The 12,212-nt window shown below is 35.2% G+C and overlaps 1 protein-coding gene across 1 annotated transcript in view; it reads right to left on the minus strand.

Annotated features, from left to right (window-relative positions):
• Positions 1-12,212, minus strand: part of KIDINS220 (kinase D-interacting substrate, 220kDa) — a 71,793-nt gene that overhangs the window by 39,821 nt on the left and 19,760 nt on the right. Inside the window, exons 12-20 of the mRNA XM_009893251.1 lie at positions 11,972-12,136; positions 10,576-10,755; positions 10,041-10,206; positions 8,989-9,140; positions 6,427-6,716; positions 4,850-4,990; positions 3,964-4,207; positions 3,712-3,800; positions 2,567-2,711 (exon numbers count right to left, since the gene is read on the minus strand). Of these exons, the coding sequence (XP_009891553.1) occupies positions 2,567-2,711; positions 3,712-3,800; positions 3,964-4,207; positions 4,850-4,990; positions 6,427-6,716; positions 8,989-9,140; positions 10,041-10,206; positions 10,576-10,755; positions 11,972-12,136 (1,572 nt within the window). The remainder of the gene's footprint in view (positions 1-2,566; positions 2,712-3,711; positions 3,801-3,963; positions 4,208-4,849; positions 4,991-6,426; positions 6,717-8,988; positions 9,141-10,040; positions 10,207-10,575; positions 10,756-11,971; positions 12,137-12,212) is intronic.

Genomic DNA, 12,212 nt, shown 5'->3' on the forward strand with positions numbered 1-12,212 from the left:
TCTATTGGCAAGCAAACACCCTAAGTGAGACCTGAGATGGTTGCATCAGGTTTCTTCGCCCCAGCTACATGCTGTGCAATAGACAGGCTGATTTCTGAGCTGCGCCCAGTGTGGGCAATATGGCTTCAATCACTCAATGTAGAACTTAATGCCAAACCTATCCTTGATACACCTGCAGGCAACTGTGATATTTCTGTACCTGTGACAGTTTCCTTCCCAAAATTTTCTCTCTCAAATGATCCAGCTCTCATTAGAAAATTAAGAAGTTTTTCTACTTAAGCACTAAACGTTATCGTAGAAAGACATAGGTGATATTTCTAGAAGTGACAAAGGTCATTTAACATAATCTTTTATTTCCAGTATTACTGGTAGAATCACACTGCAATCTTCCCAGCAATCAAATGTTATTAGGCGCACTGAAATCATAAGTTCTAGAGATGCTATTTTCATTAACATAACCCAGAGCTTGTGATAATTTGATTAATGTTGACATAACTAAAAAACAAGAGCAGAACTCTTTTCCTTCAAAACACAGCAATATTCACTCTGTTCTCCATTTGTACAGTGTGGCACTACTTGTCATTTAGGGAGAGCCTTTATCATAAAACCAGGAACTCGGATTAAAAGAGTTGAAGTGGCATAAAAAAAAATAATCCATTATAATGAAAAGAGTTCTACAGCACAAGAGCTGTAAAGAATAGGATTAATGTCATCTTCCAAGACCCTCCTTAAAGTGTAATGTAGGAAGCTGTAACTAGGATCTATTTGTAAGGGAAGAGCTCAAGGGCGCATCACTTCTTAAAGACACCACTGATATCTAATGGGTCAATGGAAAAGCTACAATTACATGCAAGATTGCATATAAAGAAAAAAAAACAAAAGAAAAGTAGAAATAGCTGTATAGTAAATGCAATGTTTTTTCAACTAGCTATTTCAAATTTTAATAGCACTATTTGTCCTTTCCTAAACTCAGCCGTAGGTAGAACTGTTTACTGTCTCTTCAATCATTACGCCACTGATTATTTTATGACCCAATACCTTGCTTACCAGTGGCAAGTTCTCCTGAATTAACCTTCCTGTTTGTATCCTATCTCATATAATGAACCTAACTTAACATACTAAATACGCATGCTAAATTCTACTAAAATATTTCACGTAGTAAAAACAATATATTTGGCATATCTGTGAACCCCTTACATTTTCCAGTTAGTCCTAGAAGCTGTTAATATTATTTGTTTCACAGAATCGCGGAATGGTTGAAGTCAGAAAGGACCTCTGGAGGTCACCTGGCCCAATACACCCTCTGCTCAAGCTGGGCCACCTAGACCAAATTGTCCAGGACGGTGTCCAGACGACTTCTGAATATCTGCAAGGATGGAGACTCCATAACCTCCCTGGGCAACCTGTTTCAGTGCTTAGTCCGCCTCATAGCAAAAAAGTGTTTTACTAGCACCTGGTGAATAATGGCAGTTTTCTACAAGGGTTCACATCCTAATCATAAATATTCAGAATACAAAGCCTGGAACAGAGAAAACAGGAAATTTGATCCTTTTGAAAAAGCCAATATTGGCTTTCACATCAATGCAAAAATTAAGGATACTGAAATTAAGCTCAAGCTTTTGCCAGGGTATTTTTTTCTGGTTAAAGATCAAGCAAATTCTAAATAAAGGTCCAAGTTGCCCAGAAGTCTCATACTGTACAAATGCTTATGTAAAAGCTTCGGAACCTGGGGAAAAATAATATTCTCTTCTGTTGTTCCAGCCCCTGATGATTTGTGGTACATTGCTTGCTTTCTATAAGCACTTGATGAATTTTCTGGTATTTTAATTGTTTCTGAATCCATGTAAGCTTCCCCCATCCACATGATACTGTTGCGGAGTTATGCACTTAACCATACACAGTGTGAAAAGTAACATAACTTGTCAGTTCTGAACCAGTTAGCTGTAAAGCTATTCAGTGCCTCTTAGTGTCTGTAATAGAAAAGACAGTAAATAATCATTCCCTATTCACTTACTGCATGAAACATGATTTTATGAGACTTCCATAAGTCCTTTTCCAATTGTTTCCAGTTCTTACACCTCAAAGATATCAATATTTTGATTGTGTTTTGTTGAAGGAAAACAGGTCACATAATGCTTTGATCAGCCCTAGATAACTACTTAGGGAAAAAGGACTCCAAATATCCATAGCAAAAATATAAAGGATACATACCTGGTTTTGCCTTGCAGTTTACCTTTTATAATACCTACAAGCTTTGTTCACATTAGAGTATTAGAAATTAAAAAATGTATTTTATTATCCCACTTCAAAATTAAAACCAAAACTTCCTAAAAACGTAGACTAGAATCATTTGCCTCCCAACTGAAATCAATGAAACAAATTATTTTTTTTTAATTCTACATAGTCTATAATCTTTGCTTGCATTCTAGAAGACCTTGCTTCAGAAGGATTTTCAAAATCAACAGAGTGACTTATTAAATTTAGTTTACACACTAAAAAGTCTGAGTGCAACTATAAGCAACCAAAACACAGTATTGTTTACTGTACACAAACATGCCACACTTACCTGTCACTGAAACAATATTCAGCAATCTTCTCATGGTCTGAGGACTGATATCACTGAACCAATCCTCTGTAACCAACAGCTTGGTCAAATCAAAAGACATTTGGCGGGTAATGGTACGTTGCATCTGGCGTCGTCGGTAAGTATCCTGATAATGATATAAAGGAAGCACAGAATATTGATTGGTATCCAAAACTTTCATGTCTTTGAAATACTTCAGGTTTACTTGATTATAAAGTTAGAACCTTTGTAAACATCTCTGTGAGGCTGACATGAAATACCGTAAAAATATTTACCAGAATTTAATTCTGATTTAGCTGTGTAACAGTTGAACACAATTTCCATACAAGCCAAGAGCTAGCAACAGTTACACATTTTACTTCCATGCCAGTTCTGAGAGGGCAAAATACTAACACAGTGAGATATGTTGTAAAAAGGTTACTAATTTCAGCATTGCCATCATTGTTTCCTACTGTCTCTACAAAAAGTTAATGCCATCCATTTATTAATTACATTTTAAAATTAAAGTGAACATCAGGTTCCTCTGCTACAAAACTCTGCAAGTCTCTACATACGGCAGCTCAAAAACCTCAGAATCCTCAGACTCTGCGTTGCTTTTCACTACTTCCTAGATACCTTTTATTCAACCACTTTCTGATTTTATGTAAAGATAGGAAAACAGAACAGTAAGCAAGAAAGAAAGCGTGGTGGGCATGCTGCAGTAAAAGTCTAGTACTGTAATTTTCTAAAGTCTTTAATTTGCTCAATTACTGCCCTTTGTTGCAGTATGTTGTGATCAAGTGATCCCAGGCTTATACACAAAAATCCAAAATATACACACATACACAGACCATAGCTACTACCAGTATGCTGTATCATCTCAGTGTTCACAGAGAACAAATTTAAGTATTTGTGGAAAAGAACACTTTGGTGAGCAAGCAAACTTTTTCCTCTTTGATAGAGCATCAGTCTACTGATTTAAGAATGTACCTCTCTTACATGGATCGTTTATATTAATGTAATAAGAATCGTTTGGTAAGTCTTCCAAGTTGACATCATTAAAAATGTGAAAGAAAAAAGAAAAGAACAGAAAAGAAAAGAAAAAAGGTATTACCAGTATGTCCATTTAGTCTAAAAATCTTTCTCACCCGCCTATTGAGAGCAGTTTTGCTACCAAGCTTGGTCATGTCTCCAAGGCTGTTCTGAGAAACCCTCCTGTCAACCTCTTCATGCAATCCTACAAAAATGAAAAAAAAGGTAGGGTTTTTCTGCATTCATATACATTTGACTGGTCTATAAAATCACACTAATTATCGGCTAATTGTTTAAATAGTTCCAAACCCCAGATTTTTGGATCATTGATTTTGTAACTTTCATATCATTCCCCTGCAGAACCTTACCTGCACTATCTGTACAAGGGATATCCCCATTGGTTGTCGAAGCTACCATCATTTTTTTTGCATTACTAAGTCCTCGGCTATTCAGAAAAACGGGCAAATGGACTATGTTTCGCATGTAATCATGTCCATTTATGTTTGAATCACGTAGAACACTGTTGAGATTCTGGTTAATAGCCTTTATAATAATGTGTGGGTCACTTGCAAAAATAGCAATAAATGGGCCTTTTGAAAACAAGACTCGCACCTGTAAAAAAGTAGACAGTACACCTTGTTAATAATAAGTAACGGTAACTGTGGATCATTTGAACATCTGACTCAACATTTTATACTCAGTTTGAGTTACAAACTTGGGAGGACAAGAGACGTATAAAGATATCGGTTTCTTCAACATGAGATACCTAATGTCTGAAACTTACTCACAATTAGAAATAAGCATACTTGACAAATTAGCAGTAGTAGTTACAGTGGAAGTCATCACCAAGAAGGTATCATGCAGTAATGTCCTAGCTCCCCCAAATATTTAGCATTTAAGTATTTTTCATCTAAAGCACTTCAAAGTTAAGTAAGAAAAACTCTCCGAACATTCTAAGTTTGTTTCAACAGGATATTAATTTTCAATAACTTACATCTGCTTATTTCAAAACTTTTCACAAGTATTAACATGTACAGTCCCTACTGGGATTTAATTTTCAACTTTTAAAACCCATCACTGTTAGTATTACAGTTATGCCAATGTACACAAACGTTAATAGACTATAACACACAGACTCTGCATATATGCCTTCTTTCTAGAGAAAATACACAGTAACTGTATGTATCTGAGCTCATCTATGGAAGAATTAATCCAGATAATCCAGAGATCATCTTTAGAAATGATCCAACTCACAGTATCAAGCATCTGTAAAACTTTGTCCTGTTCACAAGCATCCAATCCATCTATAATTACAACAAGCCTTGTCTGGTTCTGAGTGAAGCTGTCAATGGTTTTTGCCATTTTGGCCATCAGTTCCACTTCACATTTCAAAACCTATAAAAATGAAAAGCAAAGAAAGAAAAGACATCTCTAGAATACTTAAAAAAGAAAAAAAAAAAATCACAAAAAATGCATATAATTCCTTTTGCAGATTTTTACTTGTCCCAAAACTACTTCAATAAGATTGCAAAAATAAACACAAATACCCAAAGTCCTAAAATGTCACTTGCAAAATTTTAATTTCCTACTTGCACAAAAATGTACAGCAGAACTGCATACTCCACACTAATGTAATAAACTATCCATATTTGAATCCCATTAAAATGTTATTTAAAAAGAAAGTAATATTTATGCACTGTAAATGAGTACTTCAAGAGTAAACAAGAGAGTATTTGTAGCTTCAGCTAACCGTCAAATATTGATTTGCATAAAACATATACTAGACTTTTCTATCTACCTTCCAGACAAGCAAATCACACTATTACTCTAATGCTCAATCATTCCTATTCAGGATATGCAATCTGAAGATTTATAAAATTTTTCAACATTAAGTTACACATTTAACAACCACCCTTAATGAAACAAAGGAGGTGGAACTCAACTGCCCTAATTTCAGCAGCTAACAGGTAGACATTAAAATCTGACCTATTCATCACTAGATTCATCTTGAATGTGCACATTAAGATGACATAAGTCATATGAGTAACTCTGCGGAAATACCCATATGTCTCCTTTGATTGCAAAGGGTGAACCTAACTCCTCAACGGCTGAAATTTTGCCACATAAACACCACTCAAAAAACAACTGTCAAGAAACACAGTAGCAAGACATAGATAAGGTCTCTGTGCTACAAAAATATTTGCACAACATACTGTTATACAATGCATTAGCTGTCATTTACAGAGGTAACCATCATGATGCTAAAAAGTTTAGTTTCAAATAGGAGCATATAGGATATTCGATGACAGCCCAATAGGTACATTTTTTATCAGTTTAGATCCAACCCAGCAAAACTATACTATTTTCTACCACTTTTCATTAAACACATGAACTGTTTTGCAATGTTCTTTCAGTGCTATCATTCCTTTCTTAGTAAAGAGGTCTTGCAGACAGCCAAAGTTAGGCTTGTTTTTTCACCTTTATAATATTTTAAAGGTTATTCTTTCTAATCTTATGATCTAAAGTAAGCTTTTACTAAATAGTGATCATTTAGAACAATTGTTTTCCTAGTAACTTCCTCCCAGCAAAAATAAAATTAGAAACTGAAAACTTAACCCAAATTTAACATTACTGCTTGTGCAGACAGATCTCGTACACTAAGCATAGTTACTAGTGGAACAGAAGTGTTCCCTTCAGTAAAAACTCACCAAGGTTCACTCTAATGTTGCGAGACTTGGCCTGATTAAATAAATGGTGCCCCATCTTAAGAAGGCTACAGGTTTGGGGTTTTGTTTCAATTCTTTTAATGGCAAATTCATATAAATGCTTACCTTCATGAACCCCTCGCTTTTCAACTTGTGAAGCTTGGAGGCAGCATTGTGAAGACGTTTCCTTTGAGAATTCAAAACTGAATCCATTACTTGCCACCACGTGCGACAATTCAAGATAAAGGCCAAACCAACAACACAGGTAACAGATATAAGAATAACGTTCACTGTCATGTTGGCTGGCTCTACATTAAAAATAGCCAGCAGGGCAATTGCAGAAACAACGCAAGACAGTATGAACAGGAAAATCACAAAGGATGGGAGACAGCAAGTTTTCTTCCATTTCTTTTTACCTAGGAAACAAGTATTTGCTGTTAAAATGAATGCAAAAGGTAATTACAGGCGAGTACAAAATTGATTAACCTGCATACTTCTCATAAAACACTAACTTGCACAAAAGGTTACTGCAGTGGTACCATCCACTCACAAACATGAAAAAAAAATCATCTAAATTTGCCAAAATTCCTGGAAATTATGAAGTGGATATTCCTTTAATTTTCAGTTTATTTCCATTGTTTCAAGAAATCCACAATGAACGGAAATGATCTTTATTAAATAGATTTCACATCAGTGGTATTATCCCTTTTGTGACATCTCTCAATGAAGCGTATTTATAAATAAGTGAATCCTAGGAAAACAATATAACTACTCGGTTTTAAACAAACATGATACTTACATAATCTAACAGTAATGGTGCCATTGGAGAACTAAGTCAAAATTTCAAGCTACAACCTGAGACTATCCTTTCTTGCATGCTAAAACATACACAAGGGAGGACTGCAGTAGGTACAGTTTGGACGGATAACAAGGGCTAAAACAGTGATCAAAGAAATAGCTTTTTTTCCAAAGTAGCAGCCTCTGCCTTGAGGAACTGTACACATCTAGAGACATATACATCTAGAAGATTCACACCTTCTGTACACATTTGTTGATAGATAACAAAGAACAGAACATAGTGATAAGCTGATGGAAAATGACAGCTGAAAATCAATACTTGAACTGGAGCAGAAAAAAAATCAAGTTTTAGATATGCTACGTGGAAAGAACATCCAAGGTTTATACACAGCACATGTATGATATACTAGACAGGGATACAGGCTGAAAAGGTCTTTCACATGACTGACATATGTGACAGATAGGATTGTGATGCAGGATGAAGCAACAGAAATGAATAATGACAGGACCGAGGGGCAAGAAGAGAAGAATAACGGCTCAGTTATAATTACATTCAGTTCTAGACATTTTGAAGTAGGGAAGTAAGTTTCCTCTGGCTAGAGAGAGATAGAACTGGATTAGACTTGGGAATCATCAACAATGAAATGGCAATTCCATAGGCCCATCTGTGAGTTTACAGACATAGCAAAAATTAAAGATACAGGACACTAAAGAAACCCACATGGAATTTCTATGAACATCTAGAGACAGGAAACCTATGACCCTAGACCTATAAACACTTGGAGACAAAGAGAAGATGTGCAAGATCATCAGATAGATAAAATTGTAAAAAAATAATCAATTAGATAATTAGGAAGAGCACAGGAAGGCAACAGAGCCAAGGAATACAAGAGAAATAAAAGATTACAAATGAAAGCACTACACTGCCATTCACAAGTCAATTTTGGGAAAAATTACAGCATCGTGAAAGCTGTTTCACTGAGGTTAAGGAGAAGAACTGCAGAATGTCTAATACCGAAATAAGGGTGAAAAACTCCGCATATCACTTTCTTAAAGAACATTCACTGAATTTGACGAAAGAACAGTGAAGAGTAAATTGTGTTCAACATGTAGTGTGTTTCTTCTACCCCCTGCAAGACAGGAGAGTCTAAACATTTAACTTTGTAAGAGGTGACAGCATCTAACATATTCCTCAATTTGTTGTCAAGGTCAAAATGAATTGAGAACTGACTAAAACTGAACTCAAAGAAGAAGTCCTCTATGAATTGAAAGTTAACCTCAAGAACTCCCTTTCTTCACAGTATCATACTCTGTTCTGTGTATTTTGTTTCAGAAATCTACAGACGGGATAGAAGAAAAAAGTTTGTTCCATTTGGATCAAGCAGGAATATTTCATTCCATCTTACCAGCAGTGATCACAGCAATGTATAGCTTTGGACAACACATGTTCTATACGTTTATTGTTTCCAAGAATAAGTAATGGTCACTCATAAAAGCTCAGAATTAAAATCTAATAAACTAAAGAGAAACTTCTCTAAGCAATACACAAAAGCGTACTTTTCCCTTATCTGACTCAGACGCAATGACTCAATTGCTATGGAAAAATACCATGCTGCATCTAAAAGGATTTAATATAAATACACGTTTCCATTGATACTTCTGAAAACTATACTTCACAGAAGATAGTCCTTTATGATAGCAATAAAATCCAGATAAGCATAGAAAACAGAGCATTTTCCCCTCCAGAACAATACAAAGCGCTTCCCCTTCTGTATGAATTTCTGCATGGCTACAAGAGTTTCTAAAAAGAACTTATGATGTGAAAGACAGAACCCTGATAACAGTGCATTGAAACAGAATAATCGGAAATGTCATTCAGGTAATAAAAACCTTGTGTATCTTCTGTCTTGAAAACTCGAAATAGCCGTGTTGCTAAGAAACCAAATTCCCTTTCACATGCATCAGAGAGGGTAGCAATCATCTCGGCCAATGACGTTTCTCCACCTACACTGGACAGTCTGTTGTAGTCTGTAAACAAAAATCTGAAAGAGAAAAAACAGGTATTTTGTATACTTTAGAAAGCTTTAAATATTTTCTGGCAACTAAAACAAAAATCTTCCTGTATCTCTGCAGCTAAAAGTTTTTTCAAGTGGCACAAAATGTAAAATACTTAAATTTTTTTAAACTCCACTTGGAATTGAAGTATTTATTTCTTCTCCTGTTATCAACCTCTTCTTTGCCCCACTTCCTATTCTAAAACTTGATTTCTTAAAAATATGAAAATAATCACATCACTAACGGCACCTCAGACAGCAGTAAAAACATAAAAATATCTTTATGATGCAAAACTTACTACTGACAAGTAATTGCATTCTGAGCTATTTGCAAATATTTATGGAGGATTAAAAAAAAAAAACAGAACAAGATCACATAAAAGCACCATGAGGCTAAAATACAAATCTCTAAACAATAGGAGTAAACAAAACTATAAAACACATGGCATAAATTTTTTCACTTCCAGATAAACTAGAAGCTTTGAGCGGTCTGATGCTCTGCTTGGAAGGGAAGCAAAAAAAATAAGACGACCTTAACAGAAGTAATCAGCGAAACAAGCATTAAACTTAATACACAGTAAGCTGTACCAGAAAACTAAATTCTCATTTTGTCTTTTACAAATTTTTATTAGTATGATAGTCAAACACCCTAACACTAAAAAGCAGTAACTTTCACTGACTTTGGCATAGAGCTTTTCTTGAAAGCACTACTATCTTCTTCACAATGAAAAATTTAACCACATGATCTTCTAGGACTACTGTTTTTCAAACAGGAATCTCAACAGCTTTTCACAGGAAGATAAACAGGCACACTAATACACACAGTTTGAAAAGTATCAGAGCGAACCTGAATTATTCATTCAAGAGTAAACAAATGAAATCACTAACCTGACAGGTAAAGCTTTAGTGGTTTGCTCTGGTAATTCTGGTGGGTTCACAAACATGAGTTTGAGAAGCAACTCTAAATATCCAATATGTCTTGCCAACCTTGCACTTAACACCCAGGCCCAGTTCCAGCTCTCACCTTCTCTTCGGCCACCAAAGTAAATTACAGCTGAAATATTAAAAATTTTAAAAGATGTTACGGCTATATTTTGGTCAATGTTCACAACTGAAAGAACCACGAAGTTTGAACCAGTAAGACAAGTTGCGTAAAAGGAGTTGAATGAATTTTTAATGGTTATGGCTAAAAATGAGAATGGTAAGAGTAACATAATGAAGTTAATATACAAAATTCTTCTTTGTTTTCAAGACTGCCCTCTCACAAATTACATGCAAAACACAAGGAAAGGGTCCGAAGCGGTCCTGTTTTCTGCAAAAACATTTAGTATTTTTTCTGAATTGCAGAGCATCTATACAAAATACTACTGGATTCCAAAAATAGATAAAAACCTTCACAAACTTCATATAAAATAAGACTTACTAAAGAAAATGTAGAGAACTGCTAATAAGCTGAGTGACACTGCTATTCCAAGCTTTGCATCCACTGTGAAAGCAAGCAATAAACCCAAACCTCCACACAGCAAAAGTGTGAGGAATACAATAAGCCAGGAGAACTGAAACAGAGGTTCAATCTGCTGTCCTGCGAAAGTCTTCATCTCATCTAAAACAAAAAGGCAAAGACCAGTTAAGCATGTTAAATCATTCTAGAACAGAAAGCAAAGAAGGTATTATAAATGGTCATCTTTGGAAAGAAACAGTTTTTCACTAGACTGTATAACTTTTTCCCTATTATTGATCCAAAAAAAGGACAATGATGCTTGAACGCTTGAATTCTTCTTCAAGCATTAGTGTGAAACCCTAAGTTTTCATCCAAGCAATAAATGAAACCATTTAAATAACAATACTTGCATTATTTGCTGCAGATTTTCTACTTTTAAAGGCATATTAAAGGCCATGTCACTTCCTATCCTCCTTCAAAAGTTTAAAAAATATTTTATGACACCAAGAAAAATAAATCCACCACATCTGTCAAAAAAGACCCCCAACCCCCAAAACCTCCATCACTGAAATCTGGACCACATTCCTCAAATAGTCAGATAGAACAGTACAATGTAAAGGCTTCAGTATTTATTTTTGTTTGTTGATTCATATTTACTACAACGGGAATTCCTGAAGAAACTCATTTAGGATTTTAAAACACAGAAATCACAGAAAGCAAAAAACATCAGGAATAGTGAAAGTATTTTGAATTATACTGAAACATCTCAGAAAAACATTCTTTGTTAGAAAAAGCTAAAACTGTAATGCCTATTTTCACTGTGAAAAATATTGACTCTCCTCATATACTGCATTTGCTTTCCTCTGTCATTTCAGAAAGTTAAAAAAGCTCAAGCTCAAAGTAGATAAGGGGAAAGGGATAGAAAACTAAGCATAGAGAAAACACACTACAGAGAAACAATATTAACAGCCTGGAATTTGTTCTTAAACCTCTTAAAAAAAAAAAAAAGACATGACACATAGGAGGCACAATAAATAAATACTGCAGCAAAAGAGGTCTGAACCTAATCTGACACACAAACACTCTCAGTAAGATATATTTCAGCAGCCATATTTTCAGCAGTACCTAAAGAGTAGATTCACTGCTGCAAGTAACCCCCAGGACAATAGATAGCAATACTTAAACACTGTCTTGACATTGTATAAATGAACAAAGCAACCTATGGATGAACTGACCACACTAAAATTTAAATCCTTTCATTGCAGAGACTGGATACAACATTAAATGGACCAACAACTGTTGCGAAAACTAGCAACTCCCATGTGATACTTTTCATAGATAGATTTGAACCTACAGAAAAGGCTTAATCAACTTTTACCTTCCAGTTTCTTGAGCAGGAAAGATTTTCCACTTCCCCACTGTGCATACAAGCCTACACAGATAGGTGGCTGCATGGTTGGTTCACTCAGAATATCAGCCAAAGCACTGCTGTACAGATCGTAACCCAGCATGTCACCATCAGATTCCGTGGGAGACAAGTGTCCTGTAATATGAATACTATGTTACAGAACTTTAAGAAATCTCTTCAATATGACAATTTCCATACATAAAATCACAAC

The sequence above is a fragment of the Charadrius vociferus genome, unplaced genomic scaffold (genome assembly GCF_000708025.1).
Source record: "Charadrius vociferus isolate BGI_N301 unplaced genomic scaffold, ASM70802v2 scaffold269, whole genome shotgun sequence".
Lineage (NCBI taxonomy): Eukaryota > Metazoa > Chordata > Aves > Charadriiformes > Charadriidae > Charadrius > Charadrius vociferus.